The 20,382-nt window shown below is 42.0% G+C and overlaps 1 protein-coding gene across 1 annotated transcript in view; it reads right to left on the bottom strand.

Moving 5' to 3' along the window:
- LOC147749046 (integrin beta-7-like) overlaps positions 1-20,382 on the bottom strand; it is a 396,742-nt gene that overhangs the window by 66,293 nt on the left and 310,067 nt on the right. Inside the window, exon 9 of the mRNA XM_086929420.1 lies at positions 9,606-9,766. Within this exon, the coding sequence (XP_086785546.1) occupies positions 9,606-9,766 (161 nt within the window). The remainder of the gene's footprint in view (positions 1-9,605; positions 9,767-20,382) is intronic.

Raw genomic sequence — 20,382 nt, 5'->3', positions numbered from 1 at the left:
AAGGACTTGAAGAGTGGAAAAAGAAGTACCCTCTTCTTCAGCAAAGAAACGATTTGATTTTCATGCAAGATCTCGTTTTTGTTCCCACTGTAAAGATCAGGGAAGAGATATTTCATTTCCACCATGATACTTCTTTGACTGCTCATCCTAGTGCGATGAAAACATACGAATTAATCAAAAGAACCTTTTGGTGGCCTTCCATGTTTAAGGATGTACAAGATTTTGTTGAAACTTGTAGTGTTTGTATTCAAAACAAACCCTTACATCAAGCTCCTAGTGGACTGTTAACCCCACTCCCAATTCCACCTCAACCTTGGCACACTATTTCTTTGGATTTTATTGTGGAACTTCCTATTACCAAAAAGGGATTCTCTACAATCTTGACCATAGTTGACCAGTTTTCACGTATGGCCCATTTTGTTCCCTTAAAGAAATTACCTACTGCTTTAGAACTAGCTCATTTGGTAATGACAAACGTGATTCGTTTACATGGTATTCCTTCGGTGGTCATTTCCGACAGAGGATCTCAGTTTGTGTCTCGAGTTTGGCAGAATTTGAGTACTCTTTTAAACATGGAGGTCCGCCTATCTTCAAGTTACCACCCTCAAACGGATGGTTTAACTGAACGCACTAATCAGACCATTGAACAGTTTATTCGCTGTATGTTAACAAGTGCAGAGGAAGAATGGTCAGATTTACTCAGTCAATTGGAATTTGCATACAATAACGTGAATCATTCTTCTCTAGGGATGTCCCCATTCTTTTGTAATTATGGTTACCATCCCAAGAGTTTCCCTGAGGAGATAAAGACACTAGATACTGTACCAGCCATTACCAGTTATGTTTCGAAACTATCCTCAATCCAAGAATTAGCAGCGTTCAAACTTGCACAAGCAAAGGAATCTCAGAAAAGATCTGCAGACAAACACAGAACTGTACAACCATCTTATGCTTCTGGAGATAAGGTTTGGTTAAGCACCAAAAATCTAAGAATTAAGGGAAATCGCAAGTTTAACCAAAAATTTATTGGCCCTTTTGTTATTGAAAAGGTTATAAATCCTGTATGTGTCAAACTGAATCTTCCCACAAAATATAGAATCCATCCTGTATTTCATGTGTCTTTAGTCAAACCCTTTCATCCAAAGACTCGAATAATTCAGCCCCCATCCTCTTTAATAATCGATGGAGACACGGAATTCGAGGTGAAATCAATCTTAGACTCAAAGAGAATTCGAGGAAGATTGTTTTATCTGGTTGATTGGAAGGGGTACGGACCTGAGGAGAGGTCATGGGAACCTTTGGAGAATCTGAAAAATGCCCCTAGAATTGTGAGATCATTCCATGTTCGTCATCCAGATAAACCAAAACCTATCCCACCCATTTTGGGGGGGATCTTGAGGAGGGAGTACTGTCATGATTCACCCCGACCTCCTGATTAGGTCTATCAGGGGCTTATTCTTTTCATAAAACCCACCCCTGTCCCGTGCCCCAGCACCTCAATGACAATGTTTGTGTGATTTCTGTGTACTTTCAGGTGTGAATTCAACTGAATACATTTCGTGCTTTTTATGTATATTTTGTCTTTATTGTACACGCTAAATAGACTTTCCTTCCTTAAACCCAGAAAAGCGTAAGGCTAGCAGAAGAGTGAGCCAGGTTTCCGAGAGCCGCGTTCAGCCCTCGGAATGCAGCCTCTGCCGTTTGTGAGCGCACGCGAGGGAAAGACGCTGTTCCTGAAAGCCGCGTTCGGCTTTCAGAAAGCAGACACGTGCGTGCGCACGTTATCTTTGGGTGCGGTTGCCTATTTAAACCGCACCCAAGTTTTCTGAAGCGCTTTGCCTCCTGCTCGCTTCCCGGAAGGATCGCGCTGCTGGTTTCCTCGCGTCTTCAGGGATTTCGCCGCCAGCCACGCCCAGAGCCATCGGACTTCAAAGGAATTCCACGGACCAACCCAGAAAGAAAGACAAGACACAAGTTAAGTGTTATTTTCGATTCTTCTAATTTTGGCGCCCAACGAAAGAAAGAACAAGCAAGGACTTGGGAACTTTAATTCTAGGAAAACAGAGACTACTTGCAATTCAGGATGCAAGATGAATAACTTTCATTTTATATTTCTTATTTGTGAGAATTGACCAGTTGGTTTATTCAGATTGTGTTTCTTGTCTGTGAACTTTACAAATGTGTACTTTGTACTGAATAATTCTTTGAAGGTAAATGTTTATAATATATTTGTGCTCTAGTGTTTGGGGAGTAAATTGGTAGAGTGTAGGTGCATCTTTTATGTGTTGCAACAGGTTTGAACACAAAGAAAAAAGGGATTGCACCTTTAATTCACATCGTTCAAATAAGTCAAGTAAGTTTGAGTCGAGAAGGGGAATTTAGACTAATTAAGTTATAGACATCTATTAATATCCCCTCTTGTTCTCTTTAGTTCCTGAGAGCGTGACGTCAACGCCTCTTCAAAGGACTTCCTCTACTCCACTCCACGACTCCTCGACAACCACTCTACCCACGACAAGAAATACTGGACGAAGGACAGTTGGCACTGATCGCAGGTAGGATACTAGAAAGACAGGGTTTAGGGGAACTAACTCATTAGGGCAATAGGAGGGATTTAGGAGGGAACCAGGATAACTAATTGGAAGACCCATAGTAAATATCATTTACTCGTTATTCCACAGGTCGACAGTGAAAACCCCTTCACCATCCCATCTCGTCCAGTACCGGCCCTCCTCCCTAAAGTCTAAGTTTAACCTAGCTGTGAATAATTTAAGACAGCAAGTTTATAGTTAGATTTCTGGGAAGTTGGTCCCTTGCGTCTCTGCGAAAAAACTTCTACGTCGTTCAAGATCTTCAGTCTCAGCTCAAGGTAAGGAACGACGTAGTTTTGGCTTTTGACACAAGTTCCCTCAATGTGGGATACGAACACACAAGTCGGAGGATGGCATGTAAAGTTTTGAGATTCATAATATCCTTGAGGTTGAGTCTGGCAACGTGGGTTTGTGGAATGACCTAGACAAAAATCCAGAGAATTAGAGGGACACATCTGAACTTGCCATATGGACGTATTGGTAATTTAAAAAAAGTGAGGGGACGGCAAGGGGCCAGCATAAACAATTGCTTTCCCCAATTTGTAAAGACAGAGTTTTCACAAAACCCCATAAAAACATGTCCCTTTATTAAAAGTTGCCAAACCCTGTGGAACATAAATCTTAAATACAGACGGTTCATAAAGCTAATTATACCACCTTTCACCCTAGCCAGCGTAGCAATTCTAGACACAATAAGCTAGCCCCATGTTACCCTTCCGTCTGAGGTCACACGCCAGTAAGCCAAATTGTTAAACTTTTCCAGCACTGACCCTCCTCGTTGAGCTCTTGAATTGATAGTCACAATCCATAGCTTTGAAAATTTGCTTTTAAGTGAAGTATTCTCTATAAAACAGAAGCACCTGGCTACAAGTTACTCCTGGCCTAGTGCAGGCGTTGAGATGCAGGCTGAATCCTCTTTGTAATGTTACAGTGGACAAAGTCTTTCACCAATCGTTGGGGTAGCTAATATAGCTAATTTTAAATCCTACTGTAGTCCATTGGTATAAACAGAAAAAATAAATTAGGGCTAAACACAGTAGACATACACCATCATCAATCCGTACCGAACCATGGTTGTGAGCAGTGCTTGCATCCTTTGAAGGGAACACTTCCGCAATCCCCTAATTATCAGAAGTCGCCAACGTTTGACTCTATCTTTGGCATCAAATGCACTCAACAGATCCAGGTTGACCAGACGTACTAATCTCTTTTTATATTCCACGTCTTTGTTACCAATAGATTAAACTGAGACACTGTTCTCTGCAGCCGAACCTTAGCAGTTCAGGGTCCCGCCATGCTCCTTTCTGTAGCCAGTGTGTCTGGCACCTGGGAGGGGTTAGCACCAAAGGCAAGGGGCTCATGATGCTCGCCCTGGGCCATGGACTGATAAAATTGCTGTTGAAAGCAGATGCCAAGGCAGCCATTAAGGATGTGAAGCTGTCAGGAAATGTTTAGAAAATTCGAATGGTTCGTGCATGGTTGGAGTTCAGTTCTGCAGTATACAGCCCGAGGAACACGTTGGTGACCTTGCTGGATAAGTTTGGTGAAATGAAGAAGTCGCCCTGTTGGAAAGACAGACAATTCGTGGCCCTCCATCTTCATGATAATACTGCGCAGGCTCAAATAAATGCCCTGTAGGAAGTGCTTCATTGGCAAAAGACAGAGTTGGAAGTGAATTCTCTGAATGAGGTTCACAAGTAATGAAAGCAGTTATGGGCTCTGGATTTGTCGTTTGCATCTTATGGCACATATGCCTTTCCCTTTTTCTACACCAAAAGTCACAATGATTACAAATGTATGCGTGGATGATGGGAATCCCAGCTGGTCTCTCAGGCCTGAAACTGTGGGCAGAGTCAGATATATTCTATCTATCAATGTTCTGAACGTGATCATTTAATGCCATGAGAGGGATTCTGTTAGAACTGGGGGTCTCTAGTTGGCAGAGGTAGGTACCACTGTCAAAATAGGGACCCTTGCTTCTAGTCAGGGCAAGGAGATAACCCTCTGAGATAACCCCTGCTCACCCTCTAGGTAGCTTGGCACGAGCAGTCTAGGCTAACCAGAGGCAATGCTTAAAGTATGTGTACCAACACTCACAGTAACACAGTGAAAACACCACAAACTGACTCCACAACAGTTTAGAAAAATAAAGGTATTTAATCTAAACTACACAAGACCAAAACGACAAAAATCCAACATACACCGTTAAGAATATGGTTTCAAAAGAGTTCTTAAGGTTTGCGATAAAATTCTTTAGGTTGCGATAGAATAATCCACAAATGCGTGAAAAGTTCACAGTTGCGTCACGTTTACTCACAGTACCTTTTAGTTGCAACAAAGTTCCAAAAGCAGAAGCTGGTGTGGTGGAAAACAAGCGATGTGTTGCTCCTGAGACCCTCGGGAGGCGATGCGACAGCCCCGCTGCAGCAGCGGGCGTGTTGCGGCTATTCCGGTCTGTATGGGGAGGAAGGCCACTTGTATGGATTCCGGTGCGTAGGTTCCATAGGAAGTTTGTTCTCGCAAAGGCACGATGCGACGATCTCGTAGGGCTGCGACGATCTCCGGGGCGACGATGCGCGGTGATCCTCTCTCTCGCAGCTCCTCGATGCGATGGTTCTGCGACGATGCTCGCAGCGACGTGATGCGGTCCGCAAGCAAGCGGTGCGGCGATCTCACCCAGCGACGACAGGCTCTGCGACGACACTTGCAGCGATGTTCGACTTTCCCGCACCGGTCTGGTGCGTCCCGCAAACGAAGGATGCGACGGCTCTGGCAGCGGCGTCAGGCGCTGCGACGATCTCGGCCTTCGTAGCGGCGGGAATCTTCTCGCACTATCGGGGATGCGCTCCGCAAGCGAGCGATGTGACACTTTTCAATTGCAAAAGTCTCTCAAGCTTAGTTTCAAGCTTCCCAGCACAGGTACAACTTCCAGGGGCCCCTCAACTGGATCAAGCACTCTAGGAAGGACAGAACTCTCTCAGCAGAGTTCAGGGAAGTTGGGAGTGAAGTCCTTTTGTTCCTGAGACTTCAGAACAGGGAGCCAGCTCTACTCAGGCCCTTGGAGATTCCTTCAAGACAGGGGACACAGCACAACAGCAAAGTCCTTTCCCTCTCCTTGGCAGCAAAGCAACAGGTCAGTCCAGCAGAGCAACAGCAGGACAGTCTTCCTTCTTCAGATTCAGCTTTCTCCTTGGCAGAGGTTCCTTCTTGATTCCAGGATGATCTAATTTTCTGTTGTCAGGGGTCCTGTTCTTATACCCCTAAAAGTCTTTGTTCTCTTTGTGCAAGTGGGCCCTGAGCCCGGTCTGAACCAGTTCTGGGTGTCTCCTATTATTTATTTGTGTATTTTGTAAAGCGCACAGCTGCCCCAACGGGGCGTCCCGGCGCTAATGAATCTGGAAGCAGTGGGCAAATATAAGACAAATTATAGATCAAAAAGATGGGTTTTGAGGGCCTTTCGGAATAGAGATTCAGATGGGCAGGCTCGGAGGGACAAAGGGAGCTTATTCCATTTCTGAGAAACGCAAACTTCAAAAGTTTTCCCTCCTTTTCGGGTTCTCTTAAACCTAGGAGTGACTAGGAGAAACTGGGAGTTTGAGCGCAATGACCTGGCATTATAATAAGGACGTAAGCAAATTTTGAGATAGACCGGGCCTTTGCCCTGGCTGCTCCTTTCCGAGTGAGGGGCAGGGTCGTCAGCCGCCCAGCAGGAGGTGGAGCCAGCATTGTGGAAGGCAGGCACAGCTCTATTCAGGCCCAGGTGCTAACTTCTAACACCACTCCAGTTGCAAATGCAGTCATTCAGACTAGGGCTGACTCAGCCAGCCTCCTGGGGAATCCCCAGCCCCTGTCACTATCAAACCAGACAGTCAATCCACAAACAGGCCAAGGCACACAGAGGGTCAGACAAGAGAACAGCAACTTTCTAAAAGTGCTGTTCTCAAAAACAGGATTTAAAAACAACCTTTCCTAAAAGATGTGTTATTAAATTCTGAGTTCAGGGATACTAGATACTTATGTCCTATCTTGTTTCTATGAGAAGAAATGATGGAAGCCACTGTAGCCAGCATCCCCCATGTTAATCTATGGAGCAAGATAGCCTTACAATAGTGAAAAACGAAAATGGCTGCTGTAATTCACTACCAGAGCATGTCACCTGCACCAGTACATGCTCTACCTTTCACATACACTGCACCCTGCCCACGGGGGTACCTTGGGCCTTTCATAGGGGTGACTGATGTGCACGCAAAAAGAAGGGTTAGGCCTGGTCAGTGGGGACACTGACCAGGAGGACATGGCAGTTTCTAAACTGCCCATAGGCACTGCAGTGGCAGGCCTGAGACACCATTTTAGAGCTACTCCTGTGGGTGGCACAATCAGTGCTGCAGGCCCACAAGTAGTATTTGTCATCACGAGCCCTGGCACACCCGGTGCACTTTACTAGGGACTTCATGGTGATACAAATATGCCAAACATGTATATCCAATCAGAATAGCAATTTACATAGGGAGCACTTACACTCCGGCACTATCAGCAGTGGCAGAGTGTCCAAAGCATCTAAACCAGCAAAAACGAAATCCAGCACAGCATCAAAAATACAGGAGGTAGAGGCAAAAAGATAGGGGAAAACCAGGCCAAAGATGCCAGGTCTAACAGATTCATTCGAAGAAACAAGAGTGCTGAGAATGACCAAACCACTGTCCTACATCATGAAGAAAGGATATATTCATTCACTGAACCAAAACTGGGAAGCATAGGACATGTGGATGTGGACTGCCAAACTGCTCATGTTCCTAACACACAACACAGGTAAATAAAGGCTGTGACTTCAGCTGGTACAGAACTTTGTCACGTGTGGCAAATTCTCCGCCTTCACTTCCAGATTTCTGGAACCAGGGTATACGTTTTCTTTTGAATTGTAGAGTGAGTTTTTTACCTGTTTCCCCCAGTACCTCTGCTACACTGTCTGGTGCAGAGACTGCTGAGTGCCGTTGTAGAGTGATCATGGCAGCTCCAAAGTGAGCCTGGCACACAATGGTTCCCCCACTTACTTCTAATGCTGATCCATCCGCACTTGGAAAACCTGTGGACAGCCATTTGCTGAGAGGATAGAAAGGCAGGATTCAGCATGGCGATCAAGCACCTTTCAACCTCTAGTTGTGGCTTTTACAGCTTTTCATTTAAGACAATTAAGCCTGTTCCAGCAGTGCACGGACTTTCTGGCCAACTCTAAGGCTGACTCAAGCCCACACTATGTCTGATCAGAAACAGAAGAGGGTTTGTGTCTAATGTTTGAAGATAGACCTGCATATAGTTCTGAGCGAGCACCATGAACTATTGCATTATCAACTGAGCTTTGTGAAGTTGGGACTACATAAAGCGTACAGAAAAATGTGAAAGGCAGCAATAACTTGCTACATTAACACATGGTGCTGACAAGCCTCATATCAACGCTTCTTGAGCCAAAGCATTACATTGATGTTAATGTTTTTTTTTACAAATACATTTTCCTTCCTGGTGGATGTTGCCTCAGCCAGGTTGGTGGGAAGATTCAAGCGTTTATTTACATAAATTAGTACATCAAATCTCACCATGACAAAACCATATTACGTATAGTTCACTGGGAAGCTTCACCTTTACCAGGCAACTAAAGTGGGGATAGCACCGCACACATTTTTCTGGTAGCCACACGATGAGCAGGTGATGGCTAAGTTTACATTATCCAGATATGTCATGGACTGGATGAAGTTTGCGTACCCCAAGTCAAATACACAACTTCCTTGGAGAATTTCTGGCCATACTAAAAGGAGGACAGCCACATGGCTTTCATGGCCAATGCACACTAGTGGATATATACAAAATAGCCGCTTGAAGACCACTCAAGAGCATAACTGCTTAGATATTAATGGGAAGGCTGATGCTGTTCTGGGACAAAATATGCCGTAGAACCGCTTTAGATGATGCTGAAATCCTTCCCCTGCTCCCCAGGTAACATTTGCTTGGTATTTGCAGTATTTACTGTCCACACATGAGAAGGTTCCTTTCAGTATGTTTATTAACTACTTACAAGTTCAGGTACAAGCAAGAAGAAGGTTTATGAATATAGCCGAACCAGTAGCATAGATGTCAACTTCAGCTCAGCCCTTCTCCTAATGAGCGCCTGAGTCCTAACCGAATACTGACACTCTTAGAAAGCTCAAGGGCATCCATCTCTTTTCTTTAAGACAACTCATGCACACTCTTCTCATGCAGCAAATGCCCATCACCATGACACTAAAGTTTTCAATTCAAATAGCATGTGAATTGTAAAAGATACAATGTTAGAGAATAATGGGTTACTAACCTTAAGGCTGGTCATCCAGAATTGGTTTATGCTTGACTTGCATGTGCAGCACCTTAATATGCACCAACGAGTTTCAGTTGGATTGTTCTTGTGTTGCATGTTTATATGAAAAGTTATTGGGGTCTGAATAGCATGTTACAGGGAGGGACTCCTGCAGGCCAGAGGGGTAGGGTAAAATCAAGCACAGTTAACTAGAAGAGAGCCCCTTGTAAGAGAAAAATGAGTCACTAACCTTAAGGTTGGCCATCGAAAATCTGTATATTCTTGAATCAAATGTGCAGCATCTTAATATCCACCAACAGGTTTCATTTGGATTGTTCGCGTGTTGCATGTTTATATGAGAAGTTATTTGGATCTGAATAGCGTGTTACAAAGGGATTGGTACAGTAAACATAAGCACAGCGGACCAGAAGAGAGCCCTTTCTTGGGAATTCTGCTTAAAGACATTACATGATACATGTATTTAATGGCCAACTCCCAGCTTGGTGTGGGGAATTAGTCAAATAGCACGTGAGTCTATAAAAGATAACAATGCTGGAGAGCACATTTACAGGTACATAAATGATTATTTTTCTGGTCTATGCTACCAGCTTGGTAAAACGTAGATTCACATGATAAAAAAGAAATGTTACACAATGAATGAAAGGGAACACCATTCAACATTTATTTACCTCCTTCCACTCTACGTTGGTCCTCTCCTTTTCGAAACGGGCATATTCCTTGCGATCATATATCTCCACTGTGATACGATAGGCAATAATGAGGAGTAGCCCAATCAACACAATGCCAAGAACTAAGCCAAGCACAATATTCTGTGTCTGGTCAGCAACTTCTAGAGTGAAAGAAAGAAAATCAAGTAAAAAAAGAAGCCCAGTTGGTCAGTAAACAGAGTATTAATGGGGACAGGGAAGAATGAGTATTGTTGTGCAAGATCAATCAGAAATTTGAGACTGCGCACTGGAAAGAAGCAAACAGCCTATTGGGGTAAGCAAGAGATTTCGATTATCGGAGGAGACGGTCTCAAATCAAAACAATGGATGATTGTAGTATGGCAACCGGCTTTCAGTGGGGAGACAAAATCTAAGAGAAACTCAAGATACTAAACATGATCTGTGACGGGAAAAAAGCTTGAAACCTTACTTGCAATGAGGGATAAAAAAACAAAAAGGAAATTAGCAATAAGGAGGGTGAAATTGCTTGCAAAGGGACCCTTTGACTTACATTTTAATCTAGTCGCTTTTTGGCAGCGTAAGCTACGTTCTCAGGGATAAGTAATAGGAATCAAAATATATGTTGCCAGAAGTTCCATTGACTTTCAATTGCATTTATATAGTGGCCTTAGTAGGACATGCAATAGCAAATTTGAAGGACTACGATTAAGACCTATGTAAATAAGCAAACCAACATGGTTTAGAATGCCATGAAGCCGATTCACAAAGGTAAATTTGATTGTAACCAAATTCATGACTAAATTTGAGGATTTAAGATTATGGATTTCTAAGCCACAAATGTGGAGAAATCTGCACTTGTAATCTCCACTCAAATGATTGGAACTGGGCGTTCCAGTATGTTTTTGCCTTGTAAGTTTGGGAATGGTCACAAGCGTTACATTTGCAGACATTCCCAAACTTCAATTCCGATCCCTTTCCACACTGGAAATAGTTAGAGGTTTATTCCAGTAAATGGCTGTCATAGCTCCCAGATTACGGACACAATATTGGAGTAAACAATATCGTTTGTCAAAATTATTGAGCCAAAAATATTGTTTACAAATATATTGCGTCCCTCAACTTATAATGGAAAGTACAAAAATATCAGAAATGAAATATCTTTTGACATTAATAAAATCCCAAAACATAAAAAAATATTGTTCTTTAAATATTTCTACTATTTCTGCTAGAGTCAGTGCAACAGTGGGGAAAGTGTTAGACTTAGAGAGGTTAAATGTGCTATTTCCACTCCAGTCCAAGCAACAGTAGGGAAAGTGTTAGATTTTGGGGAGGTTACATTTACTATTCCCCCTCCAGTCAGCGTAACAGTAGTGAAAATGTTGGACTTCGGAGGGGTTACATTTACTATTCCCACTCTAGTCTATCCAATAGTAGGGAAAGTGTTGGACTTCAGAGGGGTACCATTTACTATTCCCACTTCAGTCTGCGCAACATTGGCAAAAGCTTTGAACTTCGGAGGAGTTACATTTTTTTCTTCCCACCCCAGTCTAAGCAACAATAGAGCAAAAGTACTTAACTTCAAGCACATTACATATCTGAATACCCTATTCATTTAGAAAAAAATTTAAACTCGTAATAGAAACATTATTAAATTACATAAAATATATATATATTCATAGAAAAAATAAACAAAACAAGTAATTTATATATTTGATAAACAGTGAAATAATTATCAATTTAAAATTATTATTTACTATTTTAATAATAATTATTGACTATTTAAAAAAAGTATTAGTAATAATTCATTATTAATTAACTTCCCACCCTATTAATTAACTTCCCGCCCTATAGCCCTGCAAACCTAGCATCCCACACCCAAATTAAAACTAAAATAAATAAGTATAGCACAATTTACATAATTGATAATCAATTAAATAATTAATTGTTAATTATTTATTACTTAATTAACTTCCCGCCCTATAACTCTACAAACCCAGCAGCCAGCACCTAAAATATAACACAAATGCATGTCACACAATTTCCATAAATAATCATTAATAAAAAAATATTTAAAAATTATTAATTGATTAATAATTATTACTTAATTAACTTCCCACTCTATTCCCCGGCAAATGCAACAACCTACTGCAACACAAAAAAATTGCTCTTAAAAATTCAACAAACTGTTTAAAAACATTGATGATAATTATACAAACAGTAGTAACACATAAAATTATTATCAAAAAGTTCTCCCAAAACTTAAATACAAGAAAGGGAGCCGGCACTCGAAATAATGGGCATGAACATGTTTATTGAGTCAGGTCACCCAGGGTACAGGAAAAACAAAGAGACTTGTTTCGGCAGTCAAACTGCCTTTATCAATCTGAAGGGCGCCATATTGGTGCTCTATTTAAGCATTAACAACTATAAACATAAACAATGCACTTCTCTCAGCAGTAAGATAATCACAACGTTGGGACATGCATAGAACAAAGCATTACATCATTATTATAGCTTCCCAGTACCAATAACTACAGTGATGAGTTTCCTTAAGAAACGCTTTCAGCCAGGGCCTCTGAGTGCTTCTTACTATAATTAAATGATATAACGGAAATCTGATCTAAGAGCATTTTCTTAAAAGAAAACATGCTCCCCTGGTCCTCGACAGCTATGAAAGACAAGTCCCACAAACATATATTAACAAAACATTTTCCCCACACTACAAGATGATATGCCCTATACTACTGGTAGACCGCAGAAGATTGCTTAGGTTCCTATGGATTAAGGAGGGGACACAGACATTAGCATCTGCCTTCAGTTTCTTATTGAACAATGAGCAGCCGCAAGTGATCACAAAACTGGTAACATTTCTAGGGTGTGTGGAGAAGCAGCTAAAATTAACTTCAGAAACCCAAAACGAAGAAGGGGTGGATCCCTGAACACTAGCAATCTTAAAAACAAATAGCTTTAAACAGACAGACTGTACTGCTTCTCTTTTCTTAACCAAAGACACTTTCAGTCTCCTATTGAATCGTATTTTAATCTATTTTTACCTCTGAGGAATACTGAGGATGAACTATGAATTGCTTGTTAAATGGTTGAGATCTAGGAAAAAATGGGATACAGCTATTACTCTGATTTTATTTGTAATTTTAGGCACTTTGACCGACTTCATTGCCTAAATAAAGTATTTTTTGATTTGATTTGATTTGGATAAATGTTCATTCAGTTGCACAGTCCCATCATGCATCTAAGCGGTATTTGTAAAAAATGGACAGAAATACTATTCGAGTCCTCAGCTGCAATGAAGATTTTCAAAGGCTGTATGTAAAAACAGTCAAAAAGTATATTACGTGCACAACCTGTGGCCTCATTTATGAAAAGTGACGCATCGCTGTGTGAAAACAGCGATGCGTCACTTTTCACTGCGCACTCCTTGCGACACCAATGATGCGTCATATTTAATGTATGACGCATCATGTCGCAAGGACTTACAGATACGTCAGTATTTCTGACGCATCTGTAAGCGCAAAAGTGACGCATTGCTGGAGTGTGTCACAAAAGTGACGCAACTCCAGCAATGCGTCCTTTCACATGGGGAAAGCCCCATGTGAAAGGGCTTGCGTCAGTCTTACGCCTGCTGTGAGGCAGGCGCAAGATTTTGACGCAACAGCATCCTAAAAGTGACGCAGTGAAATCTCATAGATTTCACTGCGTCACTATTACGAGGCTTTTGGCGGGGGAACGCCCCCTCTGCATACATTATACCTGACGCAGGTATAATGTAGCGCAGGGGTTTAAAAAGTGACGCATCTACCTAGATGCGTCACTTTTTAAATATGGCGCAACAAGGCGCATTTTGTACGCCGCTGGTGCGTCACAAAATAAATAAATAAATAAATAAATAAACGTGTTGCTGGTGTAGCTCTCTGAGCGTATTTCTGGGCTTGTTTGTGAAATGGAAAAACTGAAATGTACACTCAGTAAAAGGCATACATCTCCGCCTGTACTTTTTTCAGTGTTTTATTTTTGTGACTAGGGTCCTGTGTTTATGTACTGAAATGTAAGACTCGGTACTAGTCTAAAAGTAGCTGCTGTGCATTGTACAGAGAACTTAGGTGTTTAGATTTAAAGTTCAAATATTGTGCTGTCGGCGAGTCAGGGTGAAAGTTAAGAGTGGCCACAACCGCCAAAGCTCTCTCGGATCGGGATCTGTTACAGCTGGTAAACACTTTTAATGTGGACTGCGGCAAATTATTCCACATGAGGGTAAAAGGTGGAGAGTCTTGAATGAAGTAGCCTTTCCTCTGGTTATAGTAGTATAGAAGTAGTTAAAGAAGCCCTATTTTAGAACCATATATTAAGGGCACAGATCAGGGAGACAATAAGCGATACAAGAGTGCACAACATTAACGAAGCTAAGGACCAATATGAATCGTTTTTCACACACAAAGACGAGAAGTATTTTTTTTATTTCAAAATGCTTTATTCGGTATGTATGAATACAACCATATAGCAACAAGCAAAATAAAATTATGATACATCATACATTTATATCAGTTTTGGTTTACCAAATGCCATCCTTACTTAAGTACAATATACATTTAGCAGCACATGTCCGACAGTCTTAAAGTGCTTATTAGTGCATTCGTCTAGTAGTACATGTGAAAATTAGCAATATCAAGTGCCATAAGTGCTAGAGGTACTCAGTTTTTGACACATGTGCAAAATTAGCTATGTTAAAAGCTGTATAAACAGTTAATCAAGTGCAAAACCAGCAATAATAAAGTGCATATAGGTCGCAGTCATGAATTGAATTCATACAATAATTGATTTCCGTACAGAAATACATTTTAAGATATAAGTGGCCACATGAAAACATACGTCTGGGGTCTCTAAATTAAACATTAGTTGCATCGCTGTCTTTGTACTGCGCATGTTATATTTTAAAAAGATGGGTTTCAGATAAAATTTTCTAAAAGAAGTATAAAATTTACAAAATAGCATAAAATGACAGCCACTTGTTTAGATTTACCATCACATGGGCACAAACAAGTCCCGGGTTTCTTAATTGTTGGGAATGCTACTAAATGGTGCACAAACCCCAACCGTAGACGGGTTAATACAAAACGGTGGGAACTGGTGCTAACAACGGTAAGGTAGGTTTGAAAGCCTTCCTTTATATTATATTCTAAATAAAAATTAAACATACTTTGTTTTACATATCTGTTCATTCTGGTCCTACCTGTATATATCAGGAATGTGACTTTAAGCTCCTGCTTTGACAACCCTGTCCCCATTGTTGAATCTTTAAAAGTGTCACGGCCATACATTGTCTTATACCAGAGTTGTATGTGACATAACCAGGGAATGTTTGAGCAGCGGTCGAGCTTTAGGCAATCATTAATCACATCCTGAGTAAATTTTGTCTCTTCTTTTGACCAGATTGAACGCCATAGGGACCATGGACGTAAGGCAATTAAGTCATTAACATGGTTTAAGCCGACTTCCCTATGTACCAACTCATTTGAGGCCACAGCCGGAGCACAAAGTAATCGTTTCAAGAAGGCATTCTCCTCACGCTGAATTAAGTTAGCACTCTGGGAATGATATCCCCATATCCCGGCCCCGTAGAGGGCTGATGTTATGCATCTTTAGTTATATATTGACAGCATCTCGCCGATTCTGCGACCCCCTAGTTTCGCTGCAAATCTAAAAACACAACTTGTTTTCCTAGCCAGTTTGAAGTGGATGCTGTCTTGTTCGTTGGCCCATCTCCCATATCCTGAAAAAGTGGTGCCTAGGTAACAAAAACTCCTTACGGATTCCAATTTCTCCTCTTCTAAATAAAAGGACCTACTTTTTCTTGGCTTCTTGCCACATATCATTCTGAATGTCTTTCCTTTGTTAATTTTCAACTTTCTACTCTCAGTGTAAGCGTAAAACTTATTAATCAATCGTTGCAGTCCATTTTGGGTCCTAGAGAGAAGAACCGCGTCATCCGCGTATAAAAGAATTGGAATTGGGTTACCATTGATAATAGGTGCATCTGCATTAATTCGTCTTAAAATTTGGTCTACCTGATTTATAAAAAGGGAAAATAGGAGTGGGGCAAGCACACATCCTTGTCGGATACCTCTATTAATTCTAAAAAAGGGGGTGCACTCTCCATCTGATCCAAATCTGACTTTACTGGACAGGTTTTCATACAGCCTGGCCAGAAGGTGGATGATTTCAATTGGGGCACCCATTTCCAGCAGAACTGGCCAGAGCAGCGTGTGCTCCACCAGATCAAATGCTGAACTCAAGTCAGCAAAGCACAAGAATAGGTTACCCTCTTTAGCTTTAGTGTACTTGCGGACTATGAGTTCCAGGTTCACACACTGCTCCATTGTTTCCATCCCCTTTCGGAACCCATTCTGCACTGGGGAAAAGATGTTATTTTCCTCAACCCAGGCTTCCAGTCTCACTAGTAGAACACGACTGAGGATTTTAATTGTCGAGTCCAGAAGTGAGATTGGACGGTAGTTTCGTGCTTCTGACCTGGAACCTTTTTTATAAAGCAGCACAATAATGGACTGTCCCCATGTTACTGGAAGCCTATCTTCTATGGCCGCGTTAAAATAACGTGTCAATATTGGGGCCCATAAAATCATTTCACGTTTATAAAAATCCATAGGCACCCCATCAGGCCCAGGGGCTTTACCACCTTTACTATTTCCAATTGCCTCCGTAACCTCAATTAGGGTCACAGATAGCTGCATTTTTTGCCATTTTGAACATGGTACTGTATCTACAATTAAAATTGGCCCATCTGGATTAAAATCAGAGCTAAAAATTGCAGTAAAATGGGCGATCCATGCACGGCAACTGACATAAGAAGTAATTTCGGGAATGTTATCATTCTTTAGAAAGGGGCTATTTACAGTTTCCCAGAATAATTTGTGATTTTTTGTTTCTGCAGCCATATCCAAATTCAACCACGATTCATTTTGCAGTTCTTTTTTTCTGGTTACTAAAGCAGTCTTATAATTAAGGAGCTCCTCTCTATTTTTTTCTGTGTCTCTGGGCTTGATATCAAGTGCTTTCTTAAGCTTTTTTAGTGACTGGGCACAGTGCTTGTCAAACCACGCCGCTTTGGCTCTCCTCGGCTTTCTGTTTCTTGCTATAAGTGAATTTTCAATTGTTTTAGTTATTTTTAAAAAGTTGGTAAGTAAGATGGACGGGATCACATTAGGTGCTAAGCAATAGCCTACCTCACTACTGCATTTAAGAATTATATCCTCCATAAATTGTGTTGGGTCAATTTTGATCCACTTGATTCTCATACCATTGGGTCTTTCAGCCATGATCCCTTGGATAGGTCTTCCATACACATTAGTTTTTGGCCCCCAACCCGTTAATTCCAGCGAAATGCTGTTATGATCGCTCACTGGCTGTTCTATTACCCACACATTAGAATAGACAGATCCATTAGATACCAGAATATGGTCGATGTTAGAATGCACATCTCTCCCTCTAAATGTTGGGCATTCCTCATTATTTTTATTCTTTGTGCATTCTAGTAATTCCAGATCTAATTTGGCTACTAGGTTGTTCAGCGCACTTCCATAATTAGTGTGTGGAAAGTGGTTAAAAACTGTGCTACCTCCACTAAAGTATTCCTCATGATGTCCACAGATCCCCTTCTGAGCGTGACTGCATGCTTGAATGGTAAAATCTCCTACCCAGAGTATTACTGGGCGGTTACATGATAACACAAGTATTTCCTCTATTGCCTGCCCTATATCCAATACAATCATGCCCGGTTGGGTCCAACAATATTGTTATAGAAGTTAACTATAACTAGATCCCTACCTTTACTATGCACTAGACGTAAAACTGATGCATACTGACCCACCTCCACATAACCAGCAGGGCTAAACTCCGTTAGGGTAGTGGATACCAGGGTTAATAAGCCACCTTTTGCTCTACCTGCCAATGATGCTATTGCATTCACACTATAAGTAGTGTGTCCTTCAACTTGGATTTGTGCTCTATGCCACGTCTCTTGGAGACATATTATGTCGTAACCTTGCATAATAAAATTATCCCAGAATGGATTAGTTACTTTAGCAGCAATTCCCGCTATATTCCAGGTAATAACCTTTAAAAATCAACAGGGTTATCTTGTAATGCATCAAAATGGTCAATCACTTGTGGTATCTCTGGACTCACATTCAAATTTATGTTAGCAATAGTGGTTACATTGAGCATGATTATATCATCATCTTTACACTGATCACTATTTATCATTATTAACACAGTGTCACCTTCTACCCCAATTTTACCTCGTAACCCCTGTTCAATTGTGGCTATTCCACCAGGTACAGTGGTTTCAGAATGCAAAACTGTAGTTGGTTTTCTCAGTCAGTCACTCTCCTCTAATGAGCTAAACACCTGGAATCTGTTGGAGGTTGGGATTGTGATATTATCCCATAGATTATACAATGCTGCAGGTTCATAGGCTACATTAAAATGGTTAGGATGAGCAACTCCAGGGCCGTCAAAAGTCTGCATTGTGACTTGTCTTCCTAACCATTTCCTGTAGAAATAGTCTAGGGGGAGCAGGGTTGTATTATATTCGTGGTTAGAGGGTATAGGTGCATTTAAAATGGAGTCTCTGGCCCAATCGGGAACCCTGAAGTTTATAACAATACAGTCCCCATTTATCTCCTTTTTGCTCGGTCCCACCCATCCTACTCTCTGCGTGGAAATAATCTGATTGGCCCCTCGCGTTGGGAATCCATAATTTTCCACAATTTTTGGCACGCCATTACAGAGTTTTGTTCTTCAAGGTTTGCTGATTTTCAAATTGGGTGGGCTTAAGTTTAGGGACATTAGCAAGAATAGCTACATACGGTCTACATTCTGGTGGGAGGTTAATCGTTTCAGGGATTATATTATTGATGTGGCGCGTTGGTGCTGGCATATTCTTGTTATTATGCATGAGACTCCCTTTCTCCCTTTGTACCACATCGGGTTTCCTTCCCCTTGTTGTATTAGAAATATTGGTAGGTAGTTTTTTCGGTTCACTTACTGCTGCTACCGGGATTGGGGGGCTAGGTGCTCTAATTTCACTACCGGACGTGTTACTACTGGGTTTCCCCTTTGGTGCATTAGTTGTAGATAACTTGACTTGTGTGCCAAGATGTTCTAATAGATCTAAATTAGCTATACCCAGTTTTTCCAGATTCTCCACTTTGTCACTTAGGGCCTTTAGTCTTTCAGCCACTGGGGTAATGTGGGATTTCATCATGCACTCTAGTTGTTGTACCAATCCCTCCATGTTTGTTAGGGTTCGATTTTGCTGAGTAGTTACATGATTTTCCTTCAAATACTTATTTCCGCTCTGCTGCAGTGCCTCTCCCCCCCTCCCATTTTCTAATGATGGTTGAATTAATTTCTTTCTTTTACTTCTATATCTCTTACCCAGCCTATTTACAACCAACAATTTCCTACTATGAGCAGGTTTGTGTTTAAGCCGGTTGGATCCATGATCGCTCACACTACTGAACAGACTAATGTTAGATGAATCAACTATTGGGATAATGTCATTAGTGCCACAGCCATCTGGCTTCACTGTACCACTAGGCACATCATTCACTATTGATGGTTGAGGTATCTCGCTAGTGGAGAAGTGTGGCTCACTGGTTAGAGGAGGTAGACCTGGAAGCAGAGGTCAGCCCGGGACCAGGGTTCAATTCCCGGCTCGGTGGGGTCTTGAGTCCTAAAATGTCCATGGACTCGACAATTCTCGCTCCGGTGCCTACTTGATTCATGGGTTCACACTCTGCGACTCTGGGCAATAGCTTGCTTAATCTCCACAACAGCCCCTCGCGGTGGGATGCCTGGCTTTCACCTTGTGGATACCCTGCCGGGGTTATCTCACAGGGGAATACCAGGATGGGTTCCCTAAGCAAGCGCTTAGAAACCGGTCGGTGATTTGCGCTATATAAATTCCAGTACATGTACATTTACATTTAGTTTGCAGATTCGGGGTTAGTGACAACCTACTCTCCGTGGCAGCAAACACAGTGGATTCTGGCAGTTGCGGTGCTTCAACTTGATTCAACCCATTCCCTGGCAAGCCTGCATAGGATTGTAATAGAATTGAGTCCTGTGATAAAGCTGTTACAATTGAGGTGTTTGCAGGTAAATTTACTTCTTGTGAGGATGGGGTTATCAGGCACAAGCTAGGTGGTAATGAAAGGCGTCTCTCGGTATTTTCGATAGCATTGACAACAACCCCAATTGTTTGTTGTAACATTCTGTCAATTGCGGTTAAAGTAGGCAGTGGGGTTGGCACCAGCGTTAATTTCCTAGTTGTTGATCGTGTATGCATAGGGGTCTTTTTGGCCGTGGCTCTGCTTTTAGCCTCCATCAGTTCTATAGTTGGCCGGTATAAGTTCGTACTAAATCGTGAAGAGTGGTTACCTTTACCGATGTCTTGGCAAAGCCAAGGGGGGTGGCCCAGCCCGGTCTCTTTCGGCCTCTTGAGGGCCTTAGAGGGCCCGCCCTTTGCCTGGGCTTCGCCCGGCGTCCCGCGAGGCGGGGCTTACAGCAGCTTTATGCGCCGCCTGGCGCGGTCAGATGACACGTGAGAAGCAGGGCTTGCTGGGTGTTGTGGTCCCCTACCCGCACTCCGCTCGGCGGTCGGGCCGGTAAGTTGTTAACACCGGCGAGACAGCGGGAGGCAGGTGGGGGGGTCCAGTCTCAGGGTGGAGATATGGCAACA

Source organism: Lissotriton vulgaris, chromosome 1_1 (genome assembly GCF_964263255.1).
Source record: "Lissotriton vulgaris chromosome 1_1, aLisVul1.2, whole genome shotgun sequence".
Taxonomy (NCBI): Eukaryota; Metazoa; Chordata; class Amphibia; order Caudata; family Salamandridae; genus Lissotriton; species Lissotriton vulgaris.
This window is presented reverse-complemented; position numbering and strand designations above follow the sequence as displayed.